The sequence below is a fragment of the Microcebus murinus genome, chromosome 19 (assembly GCF_040939455.1).
Source record: "Microcebus murinus isolate Inina chromosome 19, M.murinus_Inina_mat1.0, whole genome shotgun sequence".
Lineage (NCBI taxonomy): Eukaryota > Metazoa > Chordata > Mammalia > Primates > Cheirogaleidae > Microcebus > Microcebus murinus.
Genome location: NC_134122.1, coordinates 28,996,271 through 29,013,116, shown reverse-complemented (window position 1 = coordinate 29,013,116; position 16,846 = coordinate 28,996,271). Strand labels below are relative to the sequence as shown.

Here is a 16,846-nt window from a genome sequence, read left to right as displayed (position 1 = left end):
ACGTGGCTCAGTACTTTCCAGTGGAATGTGGGCACCATGGATGGGTGCTAAAACCTGGCTTTAAAACCTTCCCTGATGATACCAATTGTTCTTCCTTTCTGCCAGGTGGAGGCGGATGGTGAGCAGGGCAGTAGGGAAGCGTGAAGCCTCAGCATGAAGGAACACAAGCCCCTGAACCAACACAAGAAAGCTCCCTGCCAATCTGTTCGACATGGCACAGCAGACTCTAGCGAGTGCACCTTTTTATTCTTAAAAAAAAAGGAGGCAGAGGAGGAGGAAGAGGGGAGAAAAGAAAGGTGAGGGCTTCTACATGCCAAGCAATGCCAAAAATTGCCTGCAAACCACCAGCAGCTGGCGAGAAGCATGGATCAGACCTTCCTTCCCCGTCCTCAGGAGAAACCAACCCTGCTGACACCTTGATCTTGAACTTCCAGCCTCCAGAACTGTGAGACAATAATAGGTTTCTGGGGTATAAGCCACCCAATTTGTGGTACGTGTGGGACCTTTGCCCTCCTCCTAACCAGCCTTCCCACTCAATCACTACTCTTAATCCACACCAGAATGATGTAAACTAATAGACTTTTTATTATCTTTCTATTATCTTTTATGATATTTCTATCTATTATCTTTCTAAGTCTATTAATAGACTTTTTCTTTTCTTTTCTTTTGATTTCGTCATACTATGGGGGTACAAATTTTAAGGTTTCAATAAATGCCCTTTCCCCCTATTAATAGACTTTTTATTATCTTTTAATGAAAAGATAAAATGTAAATAGTAGTAGTTACGTTTTTTGTTTCAAAAATAATTAAAAACCAAATGAGCCCAAAAGCAGATAAGATCACCTTATAAACAAAACATCAACTTGGATGTTAATCCAAGTCATTGGATGTTAATCAAGTCATTCTAGGGTGTACAAAAGGTGGAAGAAACACGAGCTGGTAGTTGGAAGTATTTGTTTTCTGCCAATCGGTTTCCAACAATTGTTTGCTTAGAGCTGGAGTCAAGCATATAAAAATTATGGAATCACTGAAATTGTTTCATAAATTTGAAAATACATTTAGATCTATTCTCTTTTAAGTTTGGCATTTTTTGAAGTAAGAAGTTGAAAAAATATGATTAAAGAAATGTACAAATCAAAACAGTAAAAGAAAGCCCCCCCAACCAGTCCCTCATTCTGAAATACAGTCTTAAAGAAATATTAGAAGTTTTCAAACACCCCTTCCCATAGTGCACCCACTGCAACAGCTGAGAAAGCTGTGACTGGGAATGTACTTTTGACCAATTCTTAAAAATTGATTTTAAAAATCTGATTTGTTTTCAGCCAATTGCCTAGAAGCTGGGCCTTCTTGTCCTTGTCTTTTTCTGGAAATTCTTAATAATTTTGGAACAAAGGGTGCTGCATGTTTGTTTTTCACTGGGCCCTACAAATTTCATAACCAGTCCAGCCTAGACCCCGACGAGAGGTCTTGGGCCCATCATCTCAGCACTACTAGTTACCTGAAGTCACCCAATTTGTGAGGTGCTGGTGGCCAGGGCTGGCCAAGGATGAGGAGGAAAAGCAGCTCCATGAGACCAAGAAGGCCCAGAACCAGTGATCCTTGTGGCAAAGATGGAACCTGCCCATCCCTGTCCCAGCCTGGGCCTGGCTCCTGCCAGTAAATCGGGACAAATACAGGAGTCCAAGGATTCAAGGTCAGCATCTTCACCCACTTCTTCCTTGAAGGCCTTGACCTTACTGATTCCCGAAAGGTGGGGAGAGGGTGGAGTGCGAAGGAAGCTCTAGACTGCAGGGCTGGGGCAGGGCTGAGGGGACAGAAGGGACCAGACCTGGGACAGTACTGGGGGTGAGGACCCCACACATCAAGCAATCAAGTTCATAACATCCACTATGAGGGCATGGCTCAGGTTTTTTTTTTCCATGTTGGTTCTAATCTTCCCCCACCTCTTGTTTTTGACCAACTACAGAGAAATAGATTGTTCATGTTGAGGCCAGAAGAGTTCACCTGGATTTCAGGAGAGCAGGGCTGTGGGTTGGGTAGGGGCCGGGCAGACGAGGCAGTGGCCTCCTCACTGGAGGGGGTGGCAGGCGCCACCAGGGCCACCCACCTCTTCTCTCCACTGGCTTCCTCTCTCACTCTTCTTTCTGGCTAATAGCAATAACTTCCTTTTAAAAGGCCGACTCCCCACCCCCTACCCCGCAGGGTCTCCTCTCAATCCTTTCTGTTATGAGTTGAAGCCCCAACCCCCAGTACCCCAGACCGTGACCTAATTTGGAGACAGAGTCTTTGCGGGTGATCAAATTAAATTGAGGTCACTAGCATGGACCCTAATCCGACTCAGAGACACGTACACAGGGAGAACATCCCGTGAAGATGGAGGCAGAGACTGAGGTGAAGCCGAGGAAGGCCGGACATGGCGCGCCAACCACCAGAACTGGGAGACACGCTGGGACAGACCCTTGGCCAGCTCTTTCAAAGGGAGCGTGGCCCTGCCCGCATCTCGGTTGCAGACTCCCTCTGGAACGGTGAGACAACACGTTTCTGCTGTTCTAAGCCACCCAGCTGGCGATATCCTATTATGACAGCCCCAGGGAGAAAGTGCAGTTTCTTCCTGGTCCCCTGTGAGGTTGCAGGGATGGGTCTGAAGTTCGGGGAGTTAGTGGAGCTTCCTGGGAAGGCTCCTAGGAGGAGGCGGGTCGTGTTGAGAGGACAGCGTGGGCACTTGAATGTGTGCTCCTCAGACTCTCCAGGAAGAGAGCATGTGACATGTGGTGGAAACACAGCGGGGGGGGGGGGTTGAAAGCACCCGGCCAGGTATCGGGAAAGGGCAGAGGGACACATGCTGTGGACAGGTGACTTAGCTCCCCAGCTGTGGTCACAGTCACACAGGTATGGAGGTGAGAGGGCACATGCCAAGGCAGGACAGGGCTGGGCCAGCAGAGAGGACATTGTGTTTTGCTGATATGCAATATAACCAGGTGAGCTGTAAGATGAGTGGGCGTGTCTACCAGGAAAGGCAATTAGGCTCTTTCTCTAGATCCACGCCCTGTCCTGGCATCCCCAGCTCCGTGGCCCAAGGACAGGCTCTGGGTCCCCAGAGGGGATATGGGAGGGTCAGAGGCCACTCAGAGGTGGCCAGGGCCCTGGAGACTCTGCACCATGGAGGAGGGACCCACAGAATCTTGGGGAGCAGGAGCAGAGAGTCTGGATGCTCCCATCTTACAGAGGGGAAGACTGAGGCTGGAGATGACATTAGCCACAGCATATGGTATGTGGGGGAGTCAGGAGGGGGCAAGGAAGAGGAGGAGAGAAGAAGGAAGGGAGAAGCAGAGGGAAAGAAAGGAGAGGAGAGCGGGGTGGAGGGATGGGAGGAAGCAGGAATATCCTCTGCTACTAAGGCCTACGGTGTTATCTAAAGTGCCACTGTAAGAGATGCGTGACCAAGGATTGGGAGCATAGAAAGTATGGGAATTGGCTGGGCGTGGTTACTCACGACTGTAATCCTAGCATTCTGGGATGCTGACTCGGGAGGATCGCTTGAGCTCAGGTTTTCGAGACCAGCCTGAGCAAGAGTGAAACCCTGTCTCTAATAAAAACAGGAGAAAAAAAATTAGCCAGGCATGATGGCCTGTGCCTGTAGTCCTCAGCCGCAGCATGGGGGCTGGGGAGCTGGAGGATGAGGGCCAGCAGGCACAGCGCCACCATTGCCAGCCTCGGCACTTCACTCTCATGGGAGCCCACAGAATGGATATCAGCCAAGGAAACTCAGAAACTCAGTCCCTGCCTTCTGCTGAGGCAGGAGGATCACTTGAGCCCAAGAGTTTGAGGTTGCTATGAGTTAGGCTGATGCCACGGCACTCTAGCCGAGGCACCAGAGTGAGACGAAAGAAAGAAAGAAAGAAAGAAAGAAAGAAAGAAAGAAAGAAAGAAAGAAAGAAAGAAAGAAAGAAAGAAAGAAAGAAAGAAAGAAAGAAAGAAAGAAAGAAAGAAAGAAAGAAAGAAAGAAAGAAAGAAAGAAAGAAAGAAAGAAAGAAAGAAAGAGAAAGGAAGGAGAAGAAAAGAGAAAAAAAAGAAAAGAAAAGAAAAAAAGAAAGTGTAGGAATCACGGGTATTTTTTTAACCACTCTTAGTCCAGAAGCTCTGGATGACATCCTCACAGGATGGGAATGTCATTTCAGGGAGGAATCCTGAGCCCCATGGCTACAGTATGTGTCTTGGTCTCCCTCCCTCCTCTGGGACAGGTGAGGGGCAGGGGGTAGCTCTCAGAGGGTCCTGCCGGGACCCACTGTCACCTCCTGCTGACCTGAGCCTTGTCCCCTGTGGCCATGGAGCCCAAAGCAGCTGAGATGGGAGGATCCTCAAAGGCCCCAATCCTTGTGTTTTCAGAAGAGAAACTGAGACCAGAGGTGCACTGAGAGGCCCCAGGGCACACAGCTGATTCATGGCGGGATTAGAATCGGGGGCTCCGGAAACCCCATCTTGTGCCTATTTGGCTATAGCCCTGCGACATCCTCGGGGAGCAAGGCAGGGTTGGTCTGAGGCAGGACCGGCCAGGACGAGAGTTGGAGGGAGGGGGCTGTAAGGCGGGTGCCTGCATCGTGTAAGGAAGACCCTGGGCACTGGTGCAGGGTGGGGAGTGAGAGAGTTTTCGGGAGCATTCCTTATAGATAGATCCTCACATCGGATGGCACCTGTTTTGTGCCTAGGATCAACCCGAGGGATTCCATTTCACCCTGGTGGCAGCCCTGACAAGTAGGCGCTATTATTCCTCCTTTCTGGAGAGGAAACTGAGGCTCCCAGAGCTGATGTGGAGGCTCCAAAGACCTGGCTCTTCCCCCAGAGCTCTCGGGGAGAGGAGAGGAGTCCAGGCGTGAGGCTAAGCTCTACGGGGCCCCCAGCAGAGCCCGGGAGGCAGCCCTTCCCCGGGTTGGGGTCACTTACCCTGCTCAATTGTAGCATGGGGGCTCGGGAGCTGGAGGATGAGGGCCAGCAGGCACAGCGCCACTGTCACCAGCCTCGGCATCGGAGCTTCGCTCTCGTGGGAGCCCGCAGAATGAATGTCAGCCCGGGAAACTCAGAAATAAATGGGCCCTGGAGACCTTTGGTCCCTGACACTGGGGATTGGGGGGCCACCCTGGACCTGAGTCAGTTGGGGAGCTTCCCTCATGACTGGAAGTTGCAAGGCCCGCTCCAGGCCAAAGGGCAGAGGGAGGAGGAGCCCCTCCCTTGCAGCACACAGGCATATGAGCCATCAGACTGATCACCCTAAAAGATGGGCACACAGGGTCAGCAGCAGCCTGGGAGAATGGAGGAGACCCCCAGAGGGAGGGGACAGGTGGACAAGAGGGGCCGGGCCCCAGCATGAGAGGAGAAGGGCACCCTGCATTTGGCCCCAGCCCATGCACCGGGACATGGGGTACAGGCTGTGGCCACACTTGGGCCAGTGCCCAGCCTGGGATGGTCAGGGTTCTTGGGTGTGCGGGTTCAGAGGAAAGCACAGCCCTCCGTGGCCATCTGGGGTGACCCTGCCCTGCCCAAGTTCAGCTGTGCCAATTGCTCATTCCTTGGTCATCAGAGGTTCCCTCTCCTCACTCCTTGGGCTTAAGGTCCACTCCTGCTCCCAGGACCTGCCCGCAGGCTTGTCTGCCACAGAGACCTCAGGCAGAGGTGGGCCTGGCCCTGCCTGGCTGGAGCAGGGAAGGGGCCCAGATTTGGCACCCAGGCCTGGGAGGGATGGTCTCCCCAAGAGGGGTCCCCACCCCACCTACCCTGCAGCACCCCCAAACTGCAATGGGGGAAAGACACCTCTCACTTCATATTCTGCACTTTAAGATTTGCTTTTATTGGTAGGAAATTCCAGGACAGGGGGTCACCAAGAAGCAATCGAGGATGCCAAGATGTCTGGGAGCCTTGGGGCCCCTGGATAGGGTGCTCACAGCCCCCACCCCTCCTGGTGGGCGCTGGCAGGACCTGCCGCGTCTGGCAGCTCTGAGCAGGGCAGCTTCAGGGCCTGGCTTCAGTTTCCTCTTGGCCAGTGGGGAGCCTGTGGGGGGCTCTCTGCCCTCTCTTGTCCAGATCTCTATGAGGGGGGCCCTGCTGCCTCACCGAGTGGGCATCACCACTTTGGGCCTCTGGATGCGGAGCTGGAGGGTGAGAGAGAAGAGGTGAGGCCGACAGGAGCCGATGGGGAGCCCCAGCGGAGGGGGAAGCCCTGGGGGAAGCTCCGGGGATGGGGGGGAGCTCCCAGCTGAGTCACCTCTGTGGCAGGGTCTACGGTCTCCAAGGAGGGCCGGAAGTGGCTGTAGACGTTCTCAAGGCCATATCTGTCCTCCTTCAGATTGCTGTCTGTGGAGAGGGAGGGGTACAGGAGTGCCGAAGCCTGGGGCAGCTGGAGCACAGGGGGCCTCTGCCAGTGGAGGAGCAGGGTTCCCGCTGCCTCTCCCACTACAGCTTATTTCTGGGGTGCTGAGCCCTGCCGGGGAGTCGGCCCCAGGCACAGGAGGGAGCGGAGTAGCAGCCCCCCACCACATGCCACGGAGTTGAAAGCCACAGCCACATAGAGTGTGGGTGAAGGCCTGTGCGGCCGTGGCAGGTGATGGTCAGGGTGGGGCAGGACTCAGCAAGGCCACCCTCTCTCCTGGCCACAGCAACCACAGCACAGAGCAGCTGTGCCTGGAATCTTTCTTCCATCACCTTCCCGGGAGCTCAGTGCTCACTTCCTGCTCCTACAGACCCTGCACCTGCCTCCTTCGAGGTCTGCCTGCTTCTGCGGTGGCTCCTGGGCCGCCTCTCACCTCCTCACAGTGGGTCCAGACCCCCATGAGCCAAGCTGATGGTTCTCAGGTCCCCTCAGGCCACAGACCTCTGCCCAGGCTTCAGAACAAATGCCACCCTCCAACTAAGTGTGCCCCCACCTGCTGCTTCTCCCCAATTCGGGGATCCCAGGGGCAGCTCAGACACCCCCAGAATCTGCCCTCACTCCTCCCTTTCCCAGCCCCTCCAAACCACACCAGGCTACCCTCCTCTCCCCCCAACCCCCGCCCAGCCCCCAGCCTCATATCCACCTGAATGAGTGACTCAAAGCCACCTAGTGGATCCCCCCACCCCATTCTGGCCCTCACAGTCCTCCACAACCAGGCCCTGCCAGCCTCACGGCCCTCAGCTTCCTCTTTCTTGGTGAGATCAACCTGCCTCCAGTCCCCCCACAGGCAAGTGCGTCCCCTCTCCAGACTGTGTCCACGAGGCACCCCCACCTAGGCCACCTGTCCCTGCTCCTCCCTCCTTACTGGGTGTGTGAGAGCAGGAGGCGCACTTGCTTACTCACCTGCCCTAGAGTCAGCTCAGCCCTTTTCTGACCCCCACCCCACCCAGGTGCGTCAGCCACACTTCTGTGCTCCAATGCCCTCTCATCCCGCTTAGCGTGTCTGATGCCCTCACCAGGGTGGTCTCAGGGCAGGATCTGACCCTCGGCCACCTCTGCCCCTGTACATGAGGAAGCGTCTGGGTTGGAGGCTGCAGAGGGAGTGTGTGCACTTGGCTGCAGCATGTGGAACAGGCTGTTACCCCCAACCCCAGCCGTGTCACCCCTGAAGCCATGGGTGCCTCCCTGCCTTCCTCCACCCTCCAGCTTTGCTCACCCCCTTGCTCTAATGAGAAGTACCTTCCCAGATGCCTGTGTTCTGGAAGGTGCCTGCAACGTCTTCTCTTTTCCAGTCTGGAGACACATCGTACTTTTGCCTGCCAACAGAAATGCCGTGAGCAGCTGGAGGCAAGGAGGCTGAGAAGGGGGCTCTCTCGAGGGGACCGTCACAGCCACAGCCCTGAGCCAGAGAGGGCCCTCCCTTCAGTGGCGATGGTGGGAGAAGACAAAGAGCAACATCACCATGGCCACCTCCCACCCCACTGCCCCTCACTCCCTTCAGTTTGCCTCAGTTTCTTTATCTGTGAGATGGGGGCATTGGGCTAAAATCAGGGTGGCTCCCTTCGATTGCCAACCGCGAGCCAGGTACTTTGCCAGGGGCTTCATGGCAACCTTAGCAGGTGCACCTCACCCCACTGACAGTTGGGAAAAGGCAGACCCAGCTGGCCTATTCCCAGTCTCCTAGCGTGGAGGTGCCGCTCTGTGGGTAATAAACCACGGGCTATTTCATCACATAACCTAATTTTAGTACATAAGTTTCTGTTTCCATTTCTCTGTGCTATGGTTGGAAGGTACCAAATCCCCAATGCAACAGTGCTAAGAGGTGGAGCCTTTGCCCAGGTTATTAGGTCTTGAGGGCTTGGCCCTCTTGACTGGATTAACATTGTTACTGCAAGAATGGGTTGCTGTAAAACTGAGTTCAGGCCTCCCTTCCTCTCTCTCTCCCTTCCCCCATGTTATAATGCAGCAAGAAGCCCCTCGCCAGATGCAGGCCCACAATCTCAGACTTCCCGGCCCCTAGAACCATGAGCAAAATCAACTTCTGTTGTTTATAAATACCCAGTGGGTGGTATTCTGCCATAGTAGCACAAAACAACTACAACACTGTGCCAAATGGACATAGCATGTCAGAGGCCGCTCTTTGCTGTACCTAGAGCTGGGTGGGGCTGGGCACCCCGCCTGGGCCCAGCTGACCTCCCTGGCTATGGGGCTAGAAGGAGCAGAGCCTCAGGATGTTCAGGTGGTGGCCGCCCTGGGTTCCTGCTCTGCATCTGTCCCCTCTCTCTGGGCCCATGGCGCTGGTCCCACAAGCTCACCTGTGCAGTTTTCTCTGAGATAGGCCAAGGAAGACGACCAGGACAACCACTGCGACTAGCAGCACAGCCATGACAGCCCCCACAACCCCGTAGACGAGGCTCTTGCTGGTGCTAAACTCACAGGTCTCTCCCCAGTACCAATGAGTATTCGATTTCGGACACCTGGGGACAGAGGCAGGCTCAGGCTGGCCCACTGGCAATACGCACACCCAGTGTCCCCAAAGCAAAAAACAATGTCCAAAGCACAGGAAACTGACTCTCCCTCCCTCTGAGGGCTGGCGCTCAGCACCCGGGAAGCCTGGGTCCCCCACTCCCCAGGGCTGACGGGGACCCAGGACTGCAGATCAGGAATTCAGAATGACTAGCGCTCAGAGGGATCTCAGGGTTTGGGCTGCCTCGTCCCAGACACGTGATGTTTACCTGTCTAATCTCTAAGCAGCTGGCACCTAGATGGGCTGTTATCACATCTTATATTTCGTACTTTAATTTATGGTCTCTCGGACTTGGTGCCTTGGCTACAGCTAGAGGTGATAATCGTGCCACGGCTGAGATAACATAAGGGAAACTGATGATAGAAATAGAGATTGAGATAAAGAGAGAGAGAGAGAGAGATTTGGAAATCGATAGCACGAACTTTTTCAGAGAGGGACTTAATCTAGGATGTCTGTACCCATAATCTGCACCTACCCCTCACTCTCGTGGGCTGGAGGGTGATGGGAACCCCAGGCAGAGGGAAGAGGGATATACAAATGGCGGAGGAGGCGCCTTCCAAGCCCTACCCAAGCCCCCAACCTGTGGGTAACTGGGGGAGGGGGAAGGCCCTACCACCAGGAGAGGGTGGGCGCTGGGCTTGGGGAGGCACTCACAGGCAGAGGGGGCCACTGCGCTGCAGCTGGCATGCACCCCTGTGACAGTCCAGTTGCGACTGTGTCCCCGAGGTGCACTTGGTCACACAGGCCAGCTTCCCATCCAGTACATCCACATAGTAGAACTTCGCAAACTCCTGGGCAGCATTCTGGGTGCATTGCTCTGTGGTGAGGGGTGGGGTACAAGCGTCAGCCAGGATAAAGCCCCCTAGCCCCCCACGTTCACCACCCATGCTCCTCTCAGCTGCTTACCCTGGAAGTTGAAGCCTAGCTGCACGGCCTCATCCACGGAAGTGTCCTTCTCACTGTAGCACAGTGTGGACTCTGCTAAGGGTGGGTGGGAAGGAAAACAGGACAGAAATGCTCCCCTCTGCCTTCCTGGGGGTAGCTGGGACTCCCTGGTCTTCTAACCCACACCTTTCCCTGGGCCAGTGTGAGTGGGGTCTTGGCCCATCCTAGACATGCAGCTATTCCCAGGCATGAATAGGGACGTGAAGGTTGGTGACAACCTCAGCCTGGGACTGGGAGCAGCACAGGGTCTGAGGAAGGCCCCGAGCCTGGTTTCTGGATTCCTCCAGCAGAAGTCTTGGGCATTCCAGAAGACAGGAGAGATGGGGATGGAGGGGGAAGCCAAGACTTCCCTTCCCTTCCCACCCATGTCAGGGGTTTTAGGTGGGCCCACCTTGGCACTCATCAATATCACCAGGAATTTTTTTGGTTGCAGTCACAATCTTGGCTTTTGCGATCTTGGTGAGGTTTTCAAACAGTTGCTTATACTGTGCGGTGTAGTTCGCCTCCAGGACGACGTCATATTTCACCACAATGCTGCCATTGCTGGAGGTGGAATTGGTCAATCGGTTAGTTGCCGCATGTCACCCACCCACCCAGCAAGTGGCGCTCACGCAGCGGCCACGTGACCCAGAGGTAGGAAAAAATCCAGACCCTCCCCTCCACAGCTAACGACTCAGTAGAGCAAAATAATTTAAGATCCCAAAATATCAGTGACCACAATAAATGCCCACTGGTGAAATACATTTCTGTAAAAATAGAGGCTCTTGCTCGAGGATGTGGAGAAACAGGAACCCTTGTGCCCTGTGGGTGGGAATGCAATATGGCGCAGCCACTGTGGAAAACAGTATGGTCGTGCCCCAAAAAGCTAAAAGTAGAATTACCATACGCTCAAGCAATTCCACTTTGGGGTAAAAGAATGGAAAATGGGGTCTCAAAGAGATCTTTGCAGATCCACTTTCACAGCCGCATTATTCACAGTGGCTAAAAGGTGGAAGCAGCCCAACAGATGAATGGATGAACACAATGCGGTCTATCCATACACTGGAATGTTATTCAGCCTTAAGAAGGAAAGAAATTCTGATACCTGTCCCAACATTGAGGACATTATGCTAAGTGAAATAAGGCAGTCATAAAAGAACAAACACTGTGATTTCACTTATATAAGGTTCCTAGAGTAGACTAATTCATAGAGACAAAGTAGAGCGGTGGGTGCCAAGAGGCTAGGGAGGGGGTGATGGACAGCTAGTGTTTAAGGGGGACTGAGTTTCAGTTTTGCAAGATGATAATGCTCTGGAGATGGATGGTGGTAATAGTTACACAACCATATGAAGGTATTAATGCCACTGAAATGGGCAGTTAAAATTGATTGAAATGGTAAATTTTATGTTATGGATATTTTACCACAATAAAAATTTTTAAATAAAAAGTAAAGGCACTTAGATTATATTTTAAAAAGCAAATAAGCAAAAAAAGGCCGGGCGTGGTGGCTCACGCTTGTAATCCTAGCACTCTGGGAGGCCAAGGCAGGCAGATTGCTCAAGGTCAGGAGTTCAAAACCAGCCTGAGGGAGACCCTGTCTCTACTATAAAAATAGAAAGAAATTAATTGGCCAACTAATATATATATATATAAAATTAGCCGGGCATGCTGGTGCATGCCTGTAGTCCCAGCTACTCGGAAGGCTGAGGCAGGAGGATTGCTTGAGCCCAGGAGTTTGAGGTTGCTGTGAGCTAGGCTGACGCCACGGCACTCACTCTAGCCTGGGCAACAAAGCGAGACTCTGTCTCAGAAAAAAAAAAAAAAAAGCAAATAAGCAAAAAAAAAAAGAAAGAAAGGAAAGAAAAAGAAATGTGAGGTCATGTTAGGAACGTAGGATTCCAACTTGGAAACTTCTTGGACAGCCAGTTACACTACAGAAGAGAGAGGTCTTGAAATAAGGGAAGTCACCTGTCATCATCGTTTCAAAAGAGAAGTCAGTGGCAGGACTCAGGAGCACTTAAACTAGCAAAATCCTGAGCCAAATGGAAACAGAGACCAGGGTGCTGATGCTGGGTGGGGTGAGGTGGGGGCAGAGGGGACCCCTGGCAGTGTGGTGCTCCCTCCCTCCTTCCTGAAACCTGTCTTTACCACTGCTGAGACACGACATCCTCAGAGCCTACTTCCCACCTCTGTCTGCCTCTTTCCACTCTCCACTGTGGCCCTGCCTACTGTTTACTTGCTGGTTCCTTCCAGTTTCTTCCCTGGAAGACCCTCATCCCTGTGCCATGACCACCCCAGGCCATCTCGTCCACTCCTGGGCTTCTAGCCACATCCTTCAGGGTCCAATGCCTGTGTCTGCCCCGAGACCCTCAAAGCACATACTCCATGTGGTGAGGCCCTGGCACTTGGAGCTTGGCTGACACCGAGGTCATCATCTTCCCCCATCCTATGCCTTTTGACATCCCTCAGCCCCGCACAAGGCACCCCGTGTCTCTAGCAGCCCAGAAATCTGCCATTGCTCCTCTCCTCCCTCACACAAATCCCCATAATCCCCTGTTCCTGCCTCCCAAAGACCTTTCACACTGGACCCCTCTTCTCCTGCACTGTCCTCTCTCTTGTAGATCCCTGCCCACACCTTCTGCACCCTGCAGCCAGACTGAGCTGTCTGCTCTGCAAATCAGAGGCAATCCCTAAATCGTTGGCTACACTGTCGATGCCTGAAGTCTAACTTGGCAAGAGCTGTCTTTCTGTCCTCCTCTCCATCATCAACCCTTTGCCCTCAATCTGCCAGCTGCTCTGAGCAATCTCTGTAGGTTCTTGGACTCTGCCCTTCTCTCTGTCCTCTGGGCTCCATGTCACCGATTCCCATTACTGTCATTTCCCTCCCTCCCTCTTCTCTCTCCCTCATTCCTCATCATCATTTAAGCCTCAGCTCAGTTGTCACTTCCTCCGGGAAGAATTTTGTCCACCTCACCAAGCTTCCTTTCAGGAGCCCTCCTCCTGCCCCCTGTGTGTCCCGTACCGTAACCCTAACCAGAATGCATAGCCACTTTGTGATCCGTGTTCTACCACTCTGAGCTCCAGGAGGGCTGGGACTACTGTGTTCCCAGCATCCAGCAGAGGGCTGGCTTTTCACAAATATTTGTTAAGTGGCTGAATGATGAATGAATGAATGATCTTAAGGCCCTCGGGTGTTGCCTAGAAGCTGGGGACCCCTCTGGCCCAGCCAGGTACTGAGACTCTAACCATTCATGGTGGGAGGAGGCAGGAGAGCAGAGACAGAGAGGGGGTCCCCATACACCTGCCCCCCCTCATACTCACGAAAGTTCCCTAATGATGACACCTTTATACTCAGGAAGGTCGTTGCCTGAGTAAACTTTATCCATCTGAAAAAAAAACGAGGTGGCTGAGCTCACACAGGGCTGGGGCATGCAGAGGCCCATGGTCCCCACCTTGGGGCAGCCCCAGGCTCCCCTATGCAGCCTATGTATGAGCCCATAGGAAGCTCCCTCTGCTGGATGTGGCTGGGTGCGTGGGGTTCAAGGATGGACACTCCCAGAGGACCCCCTCTCTGGAGAGATTGAGGGGCCCCGAGAGTTTATGAGCTCTGATCAGTAAGTCAGGATGAGCCACTACATCCCCTCTCACATGGGGCATCACCCTGGGGAGTCCAGGCAGTCCCCACTCTTACCTCTTTCTTGAATAGTTCAACAAAATTTAAGTATGCCTGGGAAGCCGTGTTATTCAGGTCTTCTGTGAAAATCTTGTAAACCACTTTCACTATCACACCTAAAGTGGCGTTGATCTTTCCCGGGACGTCTGTGGGAACAGGTCACACTATGCATGACACAGCAGCCTCTCTGTAATGTCCCCTGGGATTAATACATTCTCTGCCTATTGGTGTCTTGGGGGTGAAGGAAGTGGGTAGGAGAGAGGATGCAAACTTAAGAGGAAGATGGTGGGGGTCACTGAGACTCTGTCCCTTGTCTCTCAAACCGTGGGGGGCTGGTGGCCAGGATGGAGGAGGGAACTAGACGGTGTGGGCATAGAAATCCCTCATGAGAGGGGCAGGCGAGCTAGTGAAAAGGAGTGGAGACAAAAGGTCCTTGTTCTACCTGCAGTATGGCCTGAGGAAAGTCACATCATGTCCTCCACCCACATAGGGAGGCCTTGGAGGCTGAGCCTTCCAACACTGCCAACCTATTTTAAGTGGTCAGTGGGACTGGGAAGAGCTGCAGTTCTCAGAAAAAGTCATTACCTATTAAGAAGGATTCCAAGGGGGTCTGACACTGGTAACCAAAGTAGCCTTGGGGACAGACACACTCTTTTCCATTCCATGTTGTCCCATCCTGGCAGTTCCCTGTGGAGGGATAGAATTCACAGCAGTCAGCATGGAAGCCCAAGGGACAACAATACTGGCTTCTATTCCAAGTCTCAAAATTCAACACTGAGCAGACGAGGGGGATGGACCAGATGACGACACAGCAACAGAGACCCCTCAGATTCCAATGCCATCCCGAGGGGATTGTAAGAAGAATGGGAGAAATAGCAGGGAGTAAGGAAACAAGGTCTACCAAGATTGGGAGGCCGAAGCAGGAGGATTGCTTGAGGCCACAAATTCAAGACCAGCTTGAGCAAGAGTGAGACCCTATCCTATTAAAAATAGAAAAATTAGCTGGGAGTGGTAGTATGCACCAGTAGTCACAGCTAATTGGGAGATAGAGGCAAGAGGATCACTAGAGCCCAGGAGGTTCAGTTTGCTGTGTGTTATGATAATAGCACTGCACACTACTCTAGGTGACAAAGGACACCATGAAAAAGAAAGAAAAAATGGAAGGAAGGGAAGGAGGGAGGAAAGGAAGGAGGGAGGGAGGGAGGAAAGGAAGGAGGGAGGGAGGGAGGGAGGAAAGCAAGGAGGGACAGAGGGAGGGAGGAAGGAAAGAAGGGAGGGAGGGAGAGATGGAAGAAAAAAGGAAGGGAGAAAGAGGGAATACTAAGACCACAACCAAAGAAAACAAAGCTAATACCTGTGAAAAGGTGACAAATCTATAAAGAGAAATGATGTGTAATCATGAGAAGAAAGCTTTAAAAAAGTGAAACCAGAACACAAAAAATGTGGAATCACATTAAAAGTCCAAAGAGACAAGGGAGTTCATAGAAAGATATACAAAGTGACTCACACGATGTCACAGCTGGAGAGTCCGTGTCTGTACCAGCTGTGCGGGAGCTAGTGAACGACGAAAGAAGACTGGAAGTAGTGTTGAACCCAGAAACTGCAGAAGCAGTGGACGGAGGGGAAGTCGGTGATAGCCAAGGAAAACCACCAGAAGTTGTGAGGGCTGAAGGAGACTCGGACACTGCTGTCGAGGAGAAGCCAGAAATACTTGAACCGGAAGAGGCAGAACCTGGAAATGAGGTGTGTACACTCTCAGTGGTGAGTGCGGTCTGCAGTGTGCCCGGGCTGCCGGGGATGTGGGTAGATGTGTCCGCGGGACCTGCCGTTGGGGAGGTATCAGGAGACTCCGTTTGGTCCTTTGAGCCTGGGCTGCTCTGGGAAGTTGTCCATGCCTCGCTGGGTCCAGGAGTGGCGGAAGCGGCAGGTGACACTGTCGTGTGTGGGGAGCCGGGGCTGCTTGGGAATGCGGTAGAGAAGCCACCAGGGCCCGGGGCAGGGGAGCTCCCAGATGGCACCGTTGTGGGAGTTGAGCCCGGGCTGCTGTGGAATGGGGTCGATGTTTCACCCAGGCCAGGGGTTCCGGAGCTGTCAGCTGGCCCTGTGGCGTGAGTGGTGCTGGGGACACTGAGCAACCCTGTGGATGTTTCGCCCAGGCCTGAGGGGGTGGAAACATTAGAAGACACTGTTGTGTGCGAGGAACCCAGGTTGCCTGGAAAGGACGTAGATTCCTGGCTGGACCCTGCTGTTGTAGAGCTCACTGGTGACGCTGCTGTGTGTGCAGGGGCGGAGCTGCCTTGTAGAGTGGTAGATCCCTCAGCAATTCCAGGAGAAGGGGAAGTGTTGGGTGATTGTGTGATGTGTGTAGAGCCAAAACTGCTTCGGAAGCTTGTGGATTGACGGCTGAGGCCTGAGGTTGGGGTGCTGTCGGAGAACAGTGTTGCATAAGCCGAACTTGCGCTGCTTAAGGGGGTTGTGGATCCCGCACCAAGGGATGTAGTGCCAGAGCTCCCGGGGGACACTGTGGAGAGAGGGGAAGCCGGGCTCCTTGAGGCAACTGTAGATCGATCACTGACCCCAGGTGTGGAAGAGCCAGCAGCTGACATGGTGCTCTGTGGTGAGCCTGCACTGCTTGAGGGGGCTGTGGATCCCGCACCAAGGGCTGGGGTGCCAGCGCTCCCAGGGGACACTGTGGAGAGAGCAGAAGCTGGGCTGGTTGCATTGCTTGTAAATCCTTCACTGAGGCCTGGTGTGGAAGAGGCAAAAGCTGACACGGTGCTGTGTGGTGAGCCTACACTGTCTGAGGGGGTTGTGGATCCCCCACCGAAGCCTGTGATGCCAGAGCTCCCAGGAGATATGGTTGGGAAACGGGAAGAGGGGCTAGTTAAGGCTCTTGTAGATCCTTCACTGAGGCCTGGTGTGGAGGAGCCAGCAGCTGACACTGTGCTGTGTGGTGAGCCTGCACTGCCTGAGGGGGTTGTGGATTCCCCCCCAGGGCTCGGAGTGACAGAGCTCTCAGGGGACACTGTTGAGAGAGAAGCCGGGCTCATTGAGGCACTTGTGGATCCTTCACTGAGGCTTGTTGTGGAAGAGCCAGCAGCTGACACAGTGCTGTGTGGTGAGCCTACACTGCCTGAGGGGGTTGTGGATCCCGTGCCAAAGCCAGTGGTGCCAGAGCTCCCAGGCGACACGGTAGAGAGGGGAAGAGCTGGGCTCATTGAGGCGCTTGTAGATCCTTCACTGAGGCCCGATGTGGAAGAGCCAGCCGCTGACACAGTGCTGTGAGGTGAGACAGCACTGC

The 16,846-nt window shown here is 53.5% G+C and overlaps 1 protein-coding gene across 1 annotated transcript; it reads right to left on the bottom strand.

Annotated features, from left to right (window-relative positions):
• Positions 1 to 5,860: 5,860 nt before the first annotated feature.
• On the bottom strand, positions 5,861 to 16,151 carry LOC105868481 (mucin-12). The gene is made up of 13 exons (XM_075994855.1): positions 16,122 to 16,151; positions 15,441 to 15,588; positions 15,053 to 15,145; positions 14,131 to 14,232; positions 13,564 to 13,691; positions 13,194 to 13,258; positions 10,285 to 10,436; positions 9,855 to 9,926; positions 9,603 to 9,765; positions 8,737 to 8,898; positions 7,661 to 7,737; positions 6,257 to 6,345; positions 5,861 to 6,143 (listed from the first exon to the last, which is right to left on the bottom strand). The coding sequence occupies exons 1-13, from the start codon at positions 16,149 to 16,151 to the stop codon at positions 6,102 to 6,104; spliced, it is 1,323 nt and encodes a 440-aa protein (XP_075850970.1). The 3' UTR covers positions 5,861 to 6,101.
• Positions 16,152 to 16,846: the final 695 nt, after the last annotated feature.

Bases quoted from the DNA above. Each gene is read 5' to 3' on its own strand.
- LOC105868481 (XM_075994855.1), bottom strand. From the start codon at position 16,151: ATGTCAGCTGCTGGCTCTTCCACACCTGGG. The intron at 15,146-15,440 runs GCATGGACAACT...CTGCTTCTGCAG, and splicing joins CCACTCCTGGACCCAGCGAG to TTTCTGGGTTCAACACTACT. The intron at 14,233-15,052 runs GTGAGTCACTTT...ATCCCTCCACAG, and splicing joins CTCTCCAGCTGTGACATCGT to GGAACTGCCAGGATGGGACA.